Source organism: Salmo trutta, chromosome 30, assembly GCF_901001165.1.
Source record: "Salmo trutta chromosome 30, fSalTru1.1, whole genome shotgun sequence".
NCBI lineage: Eukaryota > Metazoa > Chordata > Actinopteri > Salmoniformes > Salmonidae > Salmo > Salmo trutta.
The window spans coordinates 5,806,788-5,826,262 of NC_042986.1; the positions used below are offsets into that span (position 1 = coordinate 5,806,788).

Here is a 19,475-nt window from a genome sequence, read left to right on the forward strand (position 1 = left end):
CGGAAATGTCTCTTCCTGCCTTATTGGGTAGCTCATCATGGGCAACATTCCCTGACCCTTAATCCTGGACCCCCTCCCCTACCCCCGGTCCCCCTTCGCTCCCTGTGGACCACATGTTCCACTCCAGCTCACAGATAAGGAGGAACTGTTCTCTCTACAGAGAACAAGCAGAAATAAAACACTGTTTTGGCATATTGATGTATTTTTGATGTGGGATCGCTCATGAAAGACAAGAGATGAGCCAGCTGTTGGTTGTTGACTTCGTGGTTGGATGACTGACCGCAACTCCACAAGACAAGTACAAGAGTAGAAGCCATAGGGAGAAGCACACAGACAATTCTTTTTTCTGGTCCCCCTCCTTTCCAGGAAATGCTTTATTCTGGGAAGAAGAGACCAGGGGGTTTTCCCAAGGGAGCATTGACAGGACAGTGAAGTAACTTACGGGACAGTTTGTCACCAGGCTCATGGCAACACTTGTCTGTAAAAGGTTGTAAATTCAGTCATAATGAGAGCACGATGGTTCACAGATGGCTAGTGAATTAGGATGTCTCCAGATCCATGGTAGAAACCTACGTGACTTAAACTCTTAAATGAGGAACTGAGTTTTTACATACCCTACTCAGACATTTAGGGTTAACGTGAAGATCAGCCAAAGGTCTTGTTCAAAGGTGGAAGTAACAAATTACAAATACTCTTGTTACTGTAATTGAGTTGCTTTTCCGAGTAGTTAATTTTTCAAAGTCAATAACTGTACTTTTACTTACACTGTAAGTATGTTTTGAAGTATTGTACTCTGCTACCTTTTTAAAACCATCTGTTACAGAGCACAACTGTGTAGGCTAATCATAATAGTAGATTATAATGGCACGGAAAGTTTGCGGAGCAATAAAACTGCTCATGTTGTTTAGTCAGTGACCAATCAAATCAAATGTCACGCATCACACCAAAACAGGCCAATCAAATCAAACGTTATTTGTCACGTGCCGAATACAAGTGTAGACCTTTCTGTGAAATGCTTACTTACAAGCCCTTAACCAACAGTGCAGTTCAAGAAAGAGTTAAGAAAATATTCACCAAATAAACTCATGTAAAAAATAAAAAGTAACACAAAATAACAACAACGAGACTATATACAGGGGGTACCAGTACCAAGTCAATTTGTGGGGGTACAGTTGCTGGATATTGGCGGGAACTGGAGCACACTGTCGTACACGTCAATCCAGAACATCCCAAACATGCTCAATGGGTGACATGTCTGCTGCGTATGCAGGCCATGGAAGAACTGGGACATTCCAGGAATTGTGTACAGATGCTTGAGACACGGGGCCATGCATTATCATGCTAAAACATGAGGTGATGGCGGTGGATAAATGGCACGACAATGGGCCTCGGGATCTCGTCACGGTATCTCTGTACATTCAAATTGCCATCGATAAAATGCAATTGTGTTCGTTGTCCGTAGCTTATGCCTGCCCATACCATAACCCCACCGCCGCCATGGGGCGCTCTGTTCACAACGTTGACATCGGCAAACCGCTCACCCACACGACGCCATACACGCTGTCTGCCATCTGCCTGGTACAGTTGAAACCGGGATTCATCTGTGGAGAGCACACTTCTCCAGCGTGCCAGTGGCCATCAAAGATGAGCATTTGCCACCTGAAGTTGGCTACGATGGAGAACTGCAGTCAAGTCAAGACCCTGGTGAGGGCAACGAGCACACACTACACTGAAACTTTTTCTGACAGTTTGTGCAGAAATTCTTTGGTTGTGCAAATCCACAATTTCATCAGCTGTCCAGTCCGGGTGGCTGGTCTCAGACGATCCCGCAGGTGAAGAAGTCGGATGTGGAGGTACTGGGCTGGCATGGTTACACGTGGTCTGCGGTTGTGAGGCCGGTTGCCAAATTGGACTGAGGTTGTGAGGCCGGTTGCCAAATTGTCTAAAACGACGTTGGAGGCGGCTTATGGTAGAAAAATGAACATTCAATTCTCTGGCAACAGCTCTGGTGGACATTCATGCAGTCAGCATGCCAATTGCACGTTCCCTCAAAACTTAAGACATCTGTGGCATTGTGTTGTATGACAAAACAGCACATTTAAAAGCGGCCTTTTATTGTACCCAGCACAAGTTGCACCTTTGTAACGAACATGCTGTTTACTCAGATGATGAAAGCATAGAATAGCCAAATATCACATAATTAAATCTTTACTATAACTGGGACAAACTTTACATAAGCATTCAAAACACCTTTATGAAGCCATTCATGACACCTTAATGAGTGTTTAAGTAGGCCTATAATGTATTACATTAACTTTCATGATTGATGTATTCTTTCAACATCAGTGTCTCTCACAAGTGATGTTTTGTCTACACATCATTATAAATGTTATTGAGTGTGTATGTGAAGTGAGCGAGAACAGCAGATGGGTTTGTTTACATTCATTTGTATAAAACCAATCTCTGTGTGTTTCATGAGGTCATGTGACATTCATTTTGCATACATTGATGGAATCTTTTTGTTCAGAGGGAACCTCCATCAAAGATGACGGTCTACAATAACCTCACCTCAGCACGCAAAAACAAGCGGACCAAGGAACCATCAAACAAGCGAAGATATCTGCCATGATAACATATAAATAAATGTATGTAATTTATTTCTATAACAGTTATTGTCCATGAACTATGACTATTCTAACAGGTGTTAAAATGTGCTTATGTCTTACAGGCTGAGCCCTACAGAAATAGCCTTCTTGACCGTGATGAGACCTGTGGTGACGGCAAGTGGCGGCTTTGAACATCCTATAGTCAGAGACCAACACACTTGTGGGGTGGCTGCTGCCGGTGATCTTATCGCTACAATCAAAACTTAAGAGGCTGGAAGCATCGTGCAAGATGTCCCTATCACTCATGAGAGGGTCTCTGAAAGCGCTTTGGAGGAATGAAGGAAGATCCCTAACTTATTGCTGCTGCAAATCTTCTGCCAAAGTTAAAAATCTCTTGGACTGACAAAGCAGATGTCATCGAAGCAGGTAAGATTTCCTCACTCTAATATTTGTCACATTATTTGTTAACCTTAAACGTGTTCCTATGGTGATAAGATACACACTGAGTATACCAAACATTAGGTACACCTTCCTAATATTGAGTTGCACCACCCCCCTTTGCCCTCAGAAAAGCCTCAATTCGTCGGGGCATGGACTCTACAAGGTGTCGAAAGCGTTCCACAAGGATGGTGGCCCATTTTGACTCCAATGCTTCAAACAGTTGTGTCAAGTTGGCTGGATGTCCATTGGGTGGTGGACCATTCTTGATACACACGGGAAACTGTTGAGCGAGAAAAACCCAGCAGCGTTGCAGTTCTTGACACAAACCGGTGCACCTGGCACCTACTACCATAACCTGTTCAAAGGCACTTCCATCTTTTGTCTTGCCCAGTTACCCTCTGAATGGCACACATACACAATCCATGTCTCATGGCTTAAAAATCCTTCTTTAACCTCTCCTCAACTTCATCTACACTGATTGAAGTGAATTTAACAAGTGACATCAATAAGGGATCATAGTTTCACCTGGATTCACCTGGTCAGTCTATGTCAATGGTTCCCAAACTTTTTATAGTCCCGTACCCCTTCAAACATTCAACATTTGCCATCATTGTAACCCTGCCACACACACACACTATACGATACATTAATTAAACATAAGAATGAGTGAGTTTTTGTCACAACCCGGCTCGTGGGAATTGACAAAGAGCTTTTATAGGACCAGGGCACAAATAATAATATAAAATAATAAATCATTTTGCTCTTTATTTAACCATCTTACATATAAAACCTTACTGTTCATCGAAAATTGTGAATAACTCACAACAGGTTAATGAGAAGGGTGTGCTTGAAAGGATGCTCATAACTCTGCAATGTTGGGTTATATTGGAAAGAGTCTCAGTCTTAAATCATTACCCACACACAGTCTGTGCCTGTATTTAGTTTTCATGCTAGTGAGGGCCGAGAATCCACTCTGTTAGGTACGTGGTTGCAAAGGGCATCAGTGTCTTAACAGCGCGATTTGCCAAGGCAGGATACTCTGAGTGCAAATTTTCACAGAACCGCTTGTTGCAATTTCGATAAGGCTCTCTTGTTCAGATGTGGACTGGAGGCAGGGCATGAAAGGGATAACAAATCCAGTTGTTTGTGTCATCCGTTTCGGGAAAGTACCTGCGTAATTGTGCACCCAACTCACTCAGGTGCTTCGCTATATCACATTTGACATTGTCTGTAAGCTTCATTTGCACACAAAAAAATCATACAATGATGGAAAGACCTGTATGTTGTCCTTGTTAATGCAGACAGAGAAGAGCTCCAACTTCTTAATCATAGCCTCAATTTTGTCCCGCACATTGAATATAGTTGCGCAGAGTCCCTGTAATCCTAGATTCAGGCGAGAAAAAACATCACTCAGATAGGCCAGTCGTGTGAGAAACGTGTCATCATGCAAGCGGTCAGACAAGTGATAATACAGATCTGGGCCCGTATCCACAAAGCCTCTCAGAGTAGGAGTGCTGATCTAGGATCAGTTTTACCTTTTAGATCATAATGAAGAAGAGTACAGATGTAGGACCTTAATTTGATCACTCATTTGTTGCTGAGAATTTCAAACTTGTAGTGTATTCAAGGTTTAAAAATGCTTCTAAAGTGTGTAATTTCCACTTTAAAATTTCAGACTTGACTTGCCCTAGGAAAAATGTAGCAACCCCTCAAACTATTTCCATTAATTATAATACCCATAATATTTCACATTTCCTCTTGCTGTAGGATTGTTTCCCTGCTGTATCAAACTGGCTTAATTTAAGATTGTAATCTGTATATGGACAGGTCGGGACCCGCTTTGTGGATACGGGCCCTGGCCTGACACTGACCTGACCATCTGTCGATCTCTCGCTCTCTCTTTCATTCTCAATGACTGTGATAAAGCTAAGGTTATTACACTAGCATAACACAGAGGCTGGTCTTTTTATTGAAATTAGACAGATTTTCGTGGACAATAACTTATAAAACCCTCAGGGCCAGACGGATGTTGTACCATGTGTATTTGGGGTTTGTGTTTGCTCTTCTGTATGTGGTTTCAATAAAACCCCAGGCAGCTTCCTTCGATCAGAGCTTCCTGAATCCCAAGCTTTCATGGGCGAGCCCCTTTAGCCCTCAGCGCTGGCTCTTAAGGCCAGATAACAGTTGAGATGGCCATGCCCCCGGAGGCTGGCCTGGCCTCTCCCTTCCTGGGCAGGACCGATGGCTATCGCTGCCTGGGCACCGACCACCCCCAGTCAACAGGACAGCCTCAGCTATGCAGCTATCATCTCCAAACCCAAACACATCCAGGCCACAAACAACACAGCAATGTGGAAATAATATCCCTCTGACAAAAAGCATTAATTTGAGGAAACACAGCCAGACCTTTACAATCCACAGGACAAGAATGGCCTACATACTATTCCAGGTCTACTGCAGACGAGTTTGTGCCCATTCCTAGATAGAAACCAACAAATATGAAAATGATATTGAAAAAACAACCGGCTATGGACTTTTATTGATTTGCTACTTTCCAAACCCACCCCCACTTATCCTCTAATGCTCTCTCGTCAGATGGAAAAGATGCTACGAAGATTGGAAGGCAGTCTCTGCCACATGCTTTCTTCCATAATGCATGGCGCCCGCCGCCGCAGTCTGCCAAGTCTCTCCCTGCCTCAGGCCAAAGTTGGCATTCACTCCTCCATCAATGACCCTTTCACATGGAGCAGCGTGGGGCTTGGGTGCGGCCGGTCCCCGTTCTGGGAATGGAACAGTGAAGCCTTCACATCAGTGGAAAGAAACTGTAGCCTTCCTTAACCCGCTGCAGCTCAACTCAGAGGTGGCATCTAGCTCATAGGGTAGAGACAGGGAGGACAATCCCAGAGTTGGGCAAGTTACGCAGGAGTGAATCAGTTTGGAGTCTTACCTTTGCCTCGCATTTCTTGTGAGTGGCTGTTTTACACACTGGAGAGAGAAGGATGAGAATGGAACAAAGGGAGACAGAGAATGGAGCAATTAGTCAGCTTCCATCATCCAGGTTAATTTTGTGTATTTGATGTAGCATTGTTAAAAACATGATCTAACTGAGCCGAGCTCCCTAGACAATAATCAGCTTACAGTCAGGAGGATGTTGGCTCTGAGAGAGACAGCTAGCTAGAGCTGACAGGAGTGCCAGCTGAACAGGATCCTCCATGGAGGAGGGTGGAGAGAGAGGGAGAGAGAGAGAAAGCAGGAGAGAGAGAGAGTCGGAGAAAGAGGGAGAGACTCACCTCGACAGAAGGACCCTGTGCTGTCCACACTCTGATGACACACCCCACACTGACGCCTCTTCCTAAAGGTCTTCTCCTTGAAGACATGGGGCTCTTCCTTGCCCGTCTGTCAACACACAGGTACACACACAGTCAGAAACTCAGTACTTAGGGAGTAGCACACACACTAGCAGGTTGTGGATGGTTGGTCCTATAACGGAGGTAATCTTCTAGTAACACGCCCATGATCCCACTTTGTTTCACAACATGAAATTGGCTTTGAACATGAGACTGCAGGGGGATGGGAGTTACACGTTTCATGGCATGGTAACTAAGCCAATGTAAACCAATGGTTGCTCTGCTCTTACACACTCTGTCTCCCTATGTCGTGAACTAAGGAAAGAAAGGATGGAGAATGTTTGTGGGAAAAAATGAAGGCATAGAAACACCCAGTCAGATATACTGAGGGCAAATCCACCAGTTAATGTAAGCCCTCAGAAGTGTCCATGCATGGCCGTGTGTCAATGTTCGTGTGTGTACAGTACAATCTATCTACTGCCTCAAAGCCTGTCTGTTTTCATTGGTCCGGAAATCAAACTGAAACGTATCATGAACCTTTGTTACGGCAGTGTGTGCTTTTCCTCTTCAGTAAAGGGGCTGTTTGCACACTTTTCCATTCTCCTCTCCCGCTACGACTGGGCACTATTTGGACAGCTGGCAGGAGACTGTGCTTACCATGTTCACTACGTAACTGTGTGGACACCCAGGGCTGGCAGCCCCCCCCCCTCCCTGCCCACCCATGGCCCCACCTCACCACTGACCCCAAGCATACCAGGCATGACACTAAACAACTGTCTCTCTGAAACTTTCTGCCCGTCTGTCTGTCTGCAGCCATGGAGTGGACCGGGAACAAAGTTTAAATGGAGACATTAATTAACTTCACCGCAAGCCTACTGTTGTATGCGAGTCAAACATTGTAAGCAGTTTCACACATACTGGGCATGGTTTCACAACATCTTTGCTAAAGACACGATCACTTTGCATGACAGACCACCTGGCAGACAGACAGAGAAACAGACGGACGGACGGACTGCAGCGCCTGCATACCCTGGGATGCGTTCAGAAAAAGGTGCAGTGTACTGAATGCTGCAGAGATAAAAAGCTGACATGAATCCTTACTTTACTTGTCAGAGAGACATTTCAGTCATTGTGAACACTTCACAGCATTGTGCAATACTGAACACGGACCTGGATACTGACATAAGCACAAGCAGCCGGCCACAGTTGGTAAACACTCAGTTGAAACAATGTGCAAGTTGGGGCCTTACGATGACAATTAGGTGTAACAAATGAAAATGTCCCCCATGTGAGACATGTGTCGCATGGATCCTTCTGTATGACATACCGTAATTTCCGGACTATAAGCCGCAACTTTTTTCCCCAGGCTTTGAACCTCGCGGCTTAAACAATGACGCGGCTAATATATGGATTTTCCCGCTTTCAAATTTTTTCTCTCCAAAAAAACACATTCTGTGACGTGCTGTTTTTTGGCGGCATGAAGCTTTCATTCGACCAATGAAATTGCCGAACGGGTTAAGGTCAAACAACTTTTTTGTTTACTGTTTAGATTAAATCGAGCGCTCTCAAACTTCCCATCATTCTGATTACGGTAGTCATTTTGTCACCCTCATCATGGCAAAGACACGGAGAAATGCATATGATGCAGCTTTCAAGTTGAAGGCGATTGATCTGGCTGTTGGAAAAGGAAATAGAGCTGCTGCACGGGAGCTTGGTCTTAATGAGTCGATGATAAGACGTTGGAAACAGCAGCGTTAGGAATTGACTCAGTGCAAAAAGACAACTAAAGCTTACTGCAAATTTTTTATTTTTGTTACAAGCCGTGTTTCGTTAAAGCCTATTTATTTTTGTTACAAGCCGTGTTTCGTTAAAGCCTGTGTAAAGTTCATTTGTTTCAATGTACCGGTAGGCACCTGCGGCTTATAGACATGTGCGGCTTATTTATGTTCAAAATAAGATTTTTTTTTAAATTCAGTGGGTGCGGCTTATATTCAGGTGCGCTCAATAGTCCGGAAATTACGGTAATAGGAATGATTGGCTCTCTTTGGATAATCAGCTGCCAAATGAGAGCTGTGAGGACAGGATGGAGGGAAAGAGAGATGGGGGGGAAAAGATAGATAAGGGTATCTAGTGAAACTGCTACCCTTTTAGTTAAAAAGGTGCTATGTAGAACCTATTCGCTGTCCCCATAGGATAACCCTTTGAAGAATGCTTTTTGGTTCCAGGTAGAACCCTTGTGGGTTCCATGTAGAACCTTTTCCACAGAGGGTTCTACCCAAAAGGGGTTTACCTGTAACTAAAAAGGGTTGTATCTATAACCAAAAGGGTTCTCCTATGGGGATAGCAGAAACCCCCTTTTTCAAAGTGTACACAGCAACTTGAAAACTTAGACTGGTTGAGTTGATTCAAACCAAATATCTGGGTTTTCCCTCCGTCTTTACAAAGTTTGTCTGTGGTTTTCATGATTTTTCGCTCTCCAGTCATTGGTTTACATATTTGTTCAAAAACATGCTAACATTCTCCTCATACCGTACTTTATTTATACAAACATTATTTATTATTACAAGTTCGCAATGTTCACCAACAGGCTATATCCCATTCACCTTCATGGCAAAGTATGTCTAAAATGGGCATGCATAACATCTTACCTCGTTAGCCGCCCAAATAGAACTTCAGACTCTGGGGTAAAAAAAAATTGCAGACAGTTCTCTGCTACAACCCCTCCTCTCCTAAAAACACCCTTCAAGTACACACCAGTGAGCTGCTACCTCACAAACCTGACTGTTTGTGTAGTCAGTCAGTGTAATGGGACAACCTTTATCGCCAAGTCCCTGTGTCCCCCGTCTGCTCTGGGACAGCTCCCCCCTCACCCCCCAGGCATCAACAGCAGTTCAGCACACAAAAGGGTTCTGTTCTCCTATTTTTATGTCGTCCAGCCCAGAAAACCAGAAGTTCCTTAGTCAAAGAACCGCTTTTTGAAAATAAATCCCTCCCTTTCCTTCTCCCTGTCTACCAGAAGCCCCCAGAACAGAAGCGTGATTGAAGGGAGGAGCCAACCCATACACACAGATGCTACACACATCCATCCCTACAGACCCCCTGGATGCTCTGACTCCCTCTTCCCCTCCAAAAATAGGTTGATATTTAGTTTACACAATGATGGTTATTGTGTGGCACTCTCTCTACCGGACTGGACCCACTGACCCCAGGCTAAAGCGAGGCCAGGGGCCCAAGGCAGCTGGACTATAGAGATACTCCATAAGGGTAGGTCTTCTCTTGGGTTTCCCTTTAGACTCCAATATCTAAACAACTGAAGCTGTATTTGGACCTGAATGTCAACTCCTCTGATGTTGTGGCGCACTCGCTGGATGAGGGGCACCAGCAGCTGAGGGAGAAGGGTTGAAGGAGAAGAGCTGCAGAGCAGCTTAGTGTTCACTGTTCAGTGCAAGAGCATCATACTTTATGTTCCATCTGGTAAAATTATTACGGTAGCATAATATCGTTTGTAATATGCCATCTTCTCTCCACTATGAGTCTTTGTGACTCATATTGTTACAGGGGTTGTTTGTGTGGGTCTGCAGTACAGTACCCCTCCCTCGATTAAAGCCAGTGTGTCACAGATGGAGATCAAGTGTGTGCATAATTGTGTGTGTGTTCTCTCTGTATTCCCCTTCCCTTAATAGAAAGTCTAAAGACGCGGATGTGTGTGTGTCTGTGTTTGAATATGTGTGCACGTGTTTATGTGTGTGTGGATGTGCACGCGCGTGTGTGCACGTGTTTGTGTGTGTGTGTGTGTTCTCTGTGCAGCCTCCGTCCCTTCCTCCACAGAAGGCCAGTGTGTCTCAAAAGGGTGGGACAGGCAGTGGAGGGAACAGAGACAGCTTGTTCCAGTGGTGAGGTCAGCGCTGCGCCATGACACACTTCCTGTGTAGCCCTCCTCACTGTTTTAACCTCTGGTGGTCAGCCACACTGCTGCTGTCGCTGGCTAGGGTCCTCTCCTCTCCTCTCACATTCCCAATCCTGATCCTGTTGTTCAGGGGCCGTTTTCATATCTCTCAGAGTAGGACTGCTGATATAGGATCAGGTCCCCCCTGTCCATTGTATTCTTATTCATTTTGATCTAAAATGCAAAACAGATCCTAGATAGGTAATCCTACGATGAGACTTGGGCTGGTTCTACTTTGTCTCTGCTCCTTTCTCCCTCAGAGTCTGAACCACAACACTGTGCTGCTGGAGTGGGCCCTATCTATCAACTGATAAATTACATGCTCAGGCCACTGCAGTACACAGCAGCGCCAGTCTATTAGCAGTAACATGGTTATCACTGCCAAAGGAAAGATTGGACAATGTTATCGTGTTACCTATTCACTGTGGTTTCCCTCATGTTATTATGTTCAGACCGCAGGGAAGAAACTTTTGACATGGGAATATGATATTGGAGGAGATTGATTGGATGATACATAAAGCACACATCCACGTCTCCCCCTCGCACACACACACACTGTACACAACACTTGCAAGAAAGCACACACACACACACACACACACACCACCTGGTTATTAAAATTGACATTTGTCATTAAGTTCACACACCCGCAGACAGACAGACAGACAGACAGACAGACTGACAGACAGACAGACTGACAGACACACACACACCTACTTCTAAGGAGATCAAAATACACTTTCACAAAATCATAATAATGGTAAAGGATTGGGAAGTTGCTATGACGCAGTAATAAACACAGAACACATTGGGATGGAGAGACGGGAGGGGAGGGGTGCGCATGGAGTCATATGATCCTTGAACCACTTTCCGTTTAGGCTTTCTGTATCAGACCTGCAAGAATACTGCACAATTAGCCTGCTATGACATCGGATTATACTGTAATTGGGCAAATAGACTCCACTAAGGCGAGGATATTAATCTCATAGTAAAACCACAATATTAGTAGTCTAGAATTTCAATTGAGTATAGTTTACCAGAGGATGATTACTCTGTGGAAGAGTCTCGAACATCTCATTCAGTCGGACAAATAACCCTGTCCGATGTGCTGCGGTGTAACTTTTGGCTAGCGGGGTGTACTGTCAAAGAACAAGCGAGTTTGAAAAGGTGACTAATCCACTAATCTAACAGCACAAAAACATTTACAGAAAAAGATAATTGTTTATAAAAAAAAAACTAACAGCACTGGAACATTTGACAAGAGACTATAGCTATTGATATCAACATGACAACATTTTGAGGGAGATGGCAAGCGCAGCGTGCGCAAATTAATGGGATAAACTGTCAAAGAAGATGCTTGCACAGTCCCCCACACACCAATGTAACACTTTGATTCCCTCACGAATTTGTATTATTTGATTGATCATAAGTAGTACTATGTAATACTAGTCCTACAATAAAAACACATTTCAATAATAATTACTTTTCCATTATTTTCTTACCTTATTCATTTCGTTTTCCTTTAAATCTACGCCTCGAGGCATAGGTCCGAGTTAGACTTTTTAGTTTCAAAAGTTCTCTTACATCCCTAAAAAGTCCTCAAAACATAGTTTGCAACTAAAGGTTACCTTGTTTCCTTTAGCCTCCCTCTGCTCTGTCGCTGTGGGTGGAGCCATTAAATGAAAGGCTATTGTGGAATTGAATGACTGGAATTCCACTCTGTGATTGGTCAGATCTGGGAGGGGAGAGTGAAGAAATTTCCCCAGGATTGGTCAGGATTGGGAATTAGATATGTATTTTCTGGGGGCAAGTCAAAAGGGTCCTAACATTGCATGTTAACCATCATGAATTTTCGAAACTGTTATGGTTGTTTTGGTATAATTGTGGTAAGACAATTATAGATCCAAACTTGTAAATACTCTCCAGACACAATCCCCCCAAAAGGCCCCTCATGTGGTTATGTAGCCCTCTCTGACTCTCTCTCCTCTCTCTCGCAAACAGGCACTCACACACACACTTTTTAATGCATGCACACAGGTTGCAAGATTAGACATTGACATAATAAAGGTGAGCCAAACTCGTGTCATGTTACCAATAGCACAAGAGCTACACCACGTGGGGGGAAGAGAGAGGTGCAACAAGTAGGGTGCAAGTGCGTCAGTTCTGTGGCGTAGCACATTTTCACACAATCCAGAGGTGGTCTTGTGAGTTCCAAATCAACTCCTAGTCCCTATTCCCCAGCCACATCTGTCGATCTGAGAGGATGGGATAGATGGGAGCATTATGTCGATATTTCTACCCAGCCAACTAGAAGCCAAGATAAAAACTATTAAATGCCATAATGCTCAAGAGAATAGTGATAAATACCAATAATCTGTGACCTTGACAGGATTTAGGACTATTCAGAAATAGGAGAGTAAACACATTCTTAGAAACATGACTATGATGACTGAGTATATCTGTGTTCGGGACCTACGTTTATCTAACCACTACATCATTTGAGTGTAACTCACAGGAATCCCAGAACAACACATAGGGTAATTCAGTCCAGCCGTAAAAAAGGCCTAAGCGCCATGGAATTTCCGGCTCATGTGAAAACGGAGGGACCAGGGACGTTTATTTGTCTGTAGCTTTTCTCTATTGGAGAGGAGTGGAGGAGAGGGGGAGGGAGGGGCAGGAAGGCCACAGGAGAGTTTAACAAAATACAGGGGTACTTCCTCGAGCTGACAAGTTGCTTGGAGTCTGGGACTTGGAGAGGAGGGTAGGGTTGGGGGGTTGGGGGATAGATGAGGGATGGGGATTTGATTACAGCTGTTGAATTGGCCCTAGAACAAATGTTATTGTCACGTCCTCAAATACACATAGACATGGATGGACAGCAGGTTGATGTTTATTGTCATGAGTCTTGTCCTGGAGGCAGAACTGAGAGATATCCCCTTAGATAGACCAGCTGCAAAATTGTAAACATTCATGAAAACAAAAATATGTTAGGGATAGGCTAGATAGGTTAGCACCGTGGTTAAGGTTAGGGCTAGGTTTCAAATCAGATTTTATGACTTTCAAGCTGTGCCAGTAAGTGACCACTCTGCAGAGCTGCTTCCCGAGGAAGATTCATGATGAAAAACGCTAACCTGCGGATGGACATGTGTAGTTATTTACAAAGAAAGATATATGAACAGAGACAACTACAATAGAGAGGGGGAGCAACAGCTTTTGAACCTCAAATAGGGGGTCGGATAAGCCTGTGTCGAGAGCAAATCAGGCAGAAATGCCTCCCATCATTGCAACTTTAACTGTGCAGAGATACTGAGAAACTGAGTCCGAGTGAGCCTGACTGATCCTCATCAGTACTGAACATAGAATGATACCTCTAAAATAAAATACTGCTTTTGGCTTAGGTTCACTAAATACAAAGGATATAACACTTTTGGGAATAGGGGAAATGCATGGAGCAACATGGAGGTAAATGGAAAAGGTTTCGAGAGTGGGAACATTGGCCAAGAGGAAATGGGGTGGGGGAAAGGGGAGTGAAGGGGGAGCTGTATTGCTTGAGGAATGATTGTGTAAGACAGCGCTAAGCCAAATGTTGATAAGGTACAGCTGTACAGACGGAAAGCGAGAGAGAGAGGGAGAGAGACTATGAATACATACGCACGAGAGTAAACAAAGCTAGGGTCTCTTTGGGGTTGTATTTATCTTGGGAATATTTACATTCATTTTCCATGAGAGTAATACAATGCTGAATCATATCCCACTTACTTTATGTGCTCTCCCTACTCTCCCTGCCAAATTCCAGCTCATTCCCAAAACATGTCCTACTCTTTCAAAACACTCTTTTGCATACAATATTATCTTCGGGGGTTCTGTTATTTAAATGGGTGGGCCTGGGATTTATTGGGGTGGCAGGTTTTGGAGAAAGGAAAGGCTTTACATTTCCTTTTCCCATTTCTCTACTTTCATCTCATACTCTGCCCCATACACACAAACATTCCTCAAGTACTGGTAACAGTTTTGTTCTAAACCAGAGGAGTCAAGTCTAGTCAAAGCTTCCCTGGGGTTTGACTAAAGTTTGACCACAGATAACAGGAAGTGAGTGAGTTTCCATGTGAGTGAGTTTGTGGTTATGTGTGCCAGTGGAACAGTGTGTTTATGTGTATTTGTGTCTGAGTGAGCATTATGGATCGTAGAGGCTATTTTTACCCTTGATCCGCCAATGCTCTTTTCTGTGTTGGGTGTGTAGAAAATGCCTGTGGAATATGGTCGCTGTAAGGCAGTGCCAGTTTAAAGTGTCGTTGGTTCTTTAAGGAATTCAAACAATTGTCTTTTGACCTTTGAAGGGATGAGTAATCTGAGCCTGCAGAAACCGCTGTATGTTACATCTGTAACAGGTGGAACAAGAGGGATATCTAGTCATCTATTCCAATCGAGTCACTACAGTGTTGTTGTACTCTATCTTCACATTCAAGAGATGGAGAGCTGCCCAGCTCTGGCTTAGGGTGAGGGGATCATAAACCAAGATCACAATGTTCTCTGGTGATCAAGATAGGCTTTGAAAGAGTGAGTATCATATCACGATAGATTCAATCGCCAAGCAGAAATTACACCTCTGGCTTTGATCCCTGTTGTGCCTTTAGCTACAGCAAATTGTGTTTTTCTTTTGCTCGCCAAGTAATTGAATACTATAAGCCATTAATGGAGCTTCTCTATGATAACACAGCCAGCCCACTCATAGGATGCACTGCAGCCAGCAGTATAACAAAGCTGTGACGCATCATGACTCATAGCACATAACCCTGTGAGGCTTAAAAACAATTACCAGTATAACCACCACCTTGCCTTTGGCACCCAATAAAAAGCATTGCTATTCCAGCAACAGGAAAACAGGCATCGGCCAGAAGGACACTGTTGTGAAGTGTATTTGTTAAGAAGTCAATGATATCTCTTCCATACTTATCGGTTCATGGATCATTCTTTGACGCTCAACGGCTGCAGCCAAACCAGTCAAAATGAAGTCAAGTTCCTCAGAGGCCACCAATACTGTACATCAGCTCTGTGATAAGTAAATAATCATTTAAATGAATTGGTTGAGAGCATGAAAAGAGGATGATCCATTCTGACTGTAGACTCCGGTTCCCACACCCATACTGACGGGTCAGTTGGATGCAGTAGACTGACGTCGTCCAGGGGGCTAAGCATTCCCACGCTCCACAGCATGTGCTGTAACCATGGAGACTTACAATAACACTCATGTACCCAAACAGGGTTCCAATTATACACAGACTCTTGGGGATGCCCGACGTCTCTTTCTTTGACAATTTCCATTCTGATGAGGGGGCCATGATTTTTTTATGGGGGGTAGCCATCCCTCCATAGCCCTGTGTAATTCAAACCCTGTACCCAAACATGGGCACAAACACCAGACACAACTCAAAGAAACAAGCACGCTAATATACGCAGACCAAACACATGCACTCAAATGTATGAGTATATCATGCATGATGTGCAAGGTTTCCTAAAATACAGCTCTTTTGTATTGGACCAGCTGTGGCCCCACGCGTAACCCGAGACAAGCCCACCCAGACACTCACCTTGGTCAGCTTCATCTTGACGCTGTTGGACCTCTCTGGACCTCGGCGCTTCAGTGACCCTCTCACCAAGGGCACAGGCTCCGCTTCCTCCCCACAGCAAGGCTCCGCACTCAGGGCGCAACCCATATAGAGATGTGGGCCCTGGCGCTCTCTTTCTCTCCTGTCCTCTCTTTCCCTGTCCCCCGCTCACTATACTCTACCAGACACTGTTTTCCTGCGTACTCTCAGGCAGCTGTTTTTGTCGGCGGACGCGAGGCCCTTCCCCTTTTCCTGGCTCCCATTCAGCCTCACGCACACTCGCCAAGGGCCAGAGGATATACGTTCTCTCCCTCCTCTCCTTCTGTCTCACACAGACACATGCATCCCCCCATTTCAAATACTCACATATAGACATACAGTACATATATGGTCTCTCTCCTTCGTTCCCTCTCTCCCAGGCACAAATTGTTACCCTCTCTCTTTCCCTCTAACTAACTCTTCTCTCATACGGATATACAATACCTCTCTGTTTCTCCCTCCCTCTCTCGCTCTGAAACCGTCTCTGTTTCCTGCTCACACATACACAGTCATTTTGCCAGACATTGCATGTATTGTCTAGAAATGGGTTCACAAACCAACAAAACCACAATAGTTGCAGTTTGGATGCTCTAAAAGACACAGACCTCTTAGCGTGGAGGCAGTCCCCTCTCCCTATGCTACTTACAAACGTGGAACTTGCAACATCAATTCCAAATACTTCCAGCAGAGTTGAAGTGGTCAGAAGTGCTGCTATGGCCATCCATCTACTCTAAACTTCTATCATTTTGGCTACACCTTAGAGTAGACAAAGTTAACTTACTTTTACCCATTCTCACACTTTGCTACTGCTCCCAAAAGAGGCCCTTTATACTAGAGTGAGAATAACATTAGTATTATTTTTGCTTTGTTTTTCCTCTGTCTTTTCGGTGTTCTTTGTTTATCCTGTTCAGACTGTTTTGGCTGCTGCATGTGAACTCGCAGGACTTGGAGACCGTACCCCTTAAATGGCAAATTCTTGATGTGCCTCCAAACCCCGTCTCTCACTCCCTTACTCCACCCCCCTTTTCCTCTCTCTCTTTCCCCTCCTACCTCAGTAGACTGAAAACAGCAGTAGGCCAGGCTATGTCTTGTTGTTGTAAATGTGTTGCTCCCTCCAGACGCCCTTGCAGGTATTCACCCCCAACTCTCTTTCCCTAACCCTCTCTTCCCACCCCTCCAGTTATGTCTGTTTCCAGATCCTCGTTTGTGTGTTAACTGAACCCCTCCTGCTTTAACCACAGTACAATTAACTCCTTTTAATCAACTTACAGCCCTTATATCCTGTGTGGAGCAGACTGATCACAGGGAGAGGGTTTGGATGAAGCTGAGGATCTGTAGCTGGGGTCCCAGACAGTACTGGTTATCAAAGCATACCAGATACAGTGACACATATAACCATACTGAAAAAACACTCACCGTGGGTTTCTATACATTGAAAAATATGACAGAGGAGAGTAAGGACAGACAGAGCGATCATAGAGTCCAAATATGGGATGAGAGAAACCCTGAGAGAGAAAGTGCGAGGAGAGCGAGAAAGATAGTCACGGCCAAAATTGTCACACTTCATAAAAATGAGCAAAAAAGACTATATGAGATACATAATACAAATACTGAGCTATAGTATATTGTATGCAAAAAAAAGGGGGCAATTCTATTATTTTATACTAATATAATTGCTCAATATTTGTATTTATTTACAAGTAATAATAAACAATCTAAAAAAGATAGGTGTCAAAATGATTGACACTCCTATTCTTTTTATACTTTCCTTGATATCTGCGCCTATGGACTGCCCTCTTCAATTCAAACCAAAGATTTTCAATGGAGTTTGAGTCTGGAGATTGAGAAAGCCATTGCAAAATTTGTACAATAAATGAATGTCAATTTGTTTCCTTATGTCTACTTCTATGCTCCTTTTCAAATTTCAAATGTTGCAAATCAACATCACAGATTTCTGTGATAAAGATTTATTATACTACAATGTACATTCATGATATATTAATAAACACTATATTTTCCACCGGTTGTTTTTGTGCATTGTTTCAGCGATGTAAATGAATGAGCCACATTCTCAGCTAGTATTTTTCAAATGATTATCAGTGTTAAGGGGCACCCTCCTTTAAGCCGACCACTTTTTGGTGTCTTTCTACGCCCAAACACACATTAGCATGAACTCAAATAGAACATAGTTGTCTGCATATGGTAAACCTACATTTTTTTTGCCGTTTGACCAAGGACAGATTTGTGCCAAGAGTGTGGGCATAATCCATAAACAGGAAAGAACAAAACATGGGCCATATCACAGACCACAAGACAAAAAGGGAAAGTAACCAAAATGAAGTGCTGTATATTCAAGTACAATATGTGGGACTTACCAACATACCAACCAAGGCCAGATATGAAACGTAGTAGTGGCGAAAGGTTGTAGTTATGGAAAACAGAGGAGGAAACAGGTACAGAACAAGCGATGTGATGGAAATGTGCCAAATAGGAACCATCTTCATGATATTGAGGATACTATTAAGAGTAGTTATTTTTATTTTTTTTACAAATAATAGGCAGTTAGGTAGGACATTTAATAGATTCACATTCAAAAGTGACCAATAAAAGTTGCTTTTGGGAAGAAAGTTCAACTGTGACTCCTTAAAGCGGCGATGAGGGTATTACCTTGTAAAATTCCTTTAATTCCAACCTTGAATTCAGATCTGAGGCAGTGTTCCACACATTTCCCATTACTGACCCCCCTTAACCTTGACTGAACACAGCCAGGGGCTTTGTCTCTCCCTCCCAGGATAGGACATCTAGACTTCCCCTGGGGGCGGAGGCGCCTGCTTTGGCATCTAGGAATAGACCATATGGGAGACAAGCAGGAAAAGATGCTGGGAAAATGTCAAGAGTTTAACAGTGACTTGGAGCACATGCAGCTGGACCGCCTTCAGGCTACAGTATACTCCTCAGACACACTGGGTCCTGTTCCCTGCTCCCCCCCCAAAAAATGTACACAGAAATGTCTGTTTACTATCAGCGTTCCGAAGCAGAGAACCCCAAAAAATGCTGTGCTTAATGAGTCCTGTCACACAAGGTTAGAGGTCACAACCTGAGGGTCACGCAGGTCAGGGATGTAAAGAAAGAGGTGGTTTGTATAGACAGGATATTACAAGATAAATACTCAAATATCGAATTTTCATCTGTTTGAAGTGAACAAGAGAACCTAAAATGTGACAAAAATACACCTAGAAACCAAAATCTGGGGTGAATATTGTTTTAAGACGGGAAGTGGAGGTTAGATTCGACAATCAAAACTGCATAATTTAGCAGTGGCGTACCATTACCCTTGGGGTATAACTATATAAAAAAAATCCTTATATCCATTTTGATCAAGCTCTCACACTCTTTAAAAGCTCCCCATAATGAGTTACGGGTGACTTGACATTCCCATGGCTTAAAGAACCCTAAGCCAGGTTCTACAGTCATGCACGTAACAGATAGA

At 43.8% G+C, this 19,475-nt stretch overlaps 1 protein-coding gene across 4 annotated transcripts in view; it reads right to left on the bottom strand.

The window, feature by feature from the left end:
• Positions 1-17,082, bottom strand: part of LOC115168998 (tensin-2) — a 54,273-nt gene extending 37,191 nt beyond the window's left edge. The window contains exons 1-3 of one of the 4 annotated variants that reach the window (XM_029724591.1): positions 15,929-17,082; positions 6,338-6,443; positions 5,995-6,032 (exon numbers count right to left, since the gene is read on the bottom strand). In XM_029724591.1, coding sequence (XP_029580451.1) covers positions 5,995-6,032; positions 6,338-6,443; positions 15,929-16,054 — 270 coding nt within the window. In that variant the 5' untranslated portion in view covers positions 16,055-17,082. Of the gene's footprint in view, positions 1-5,994; positions 6,033-6,337; positions 6,444-11,377; positions 11,403-11,842; positions 12,083-15,928 lie in introns of those variants that run through there. The other 3 variants (XM_029724590.1, XM_029724592.1, XM_029724593.1) reach the window with 3 other exon arrangements.
• Positions 17,083-19,475: the final 2,393 nt, after the last annotated feature.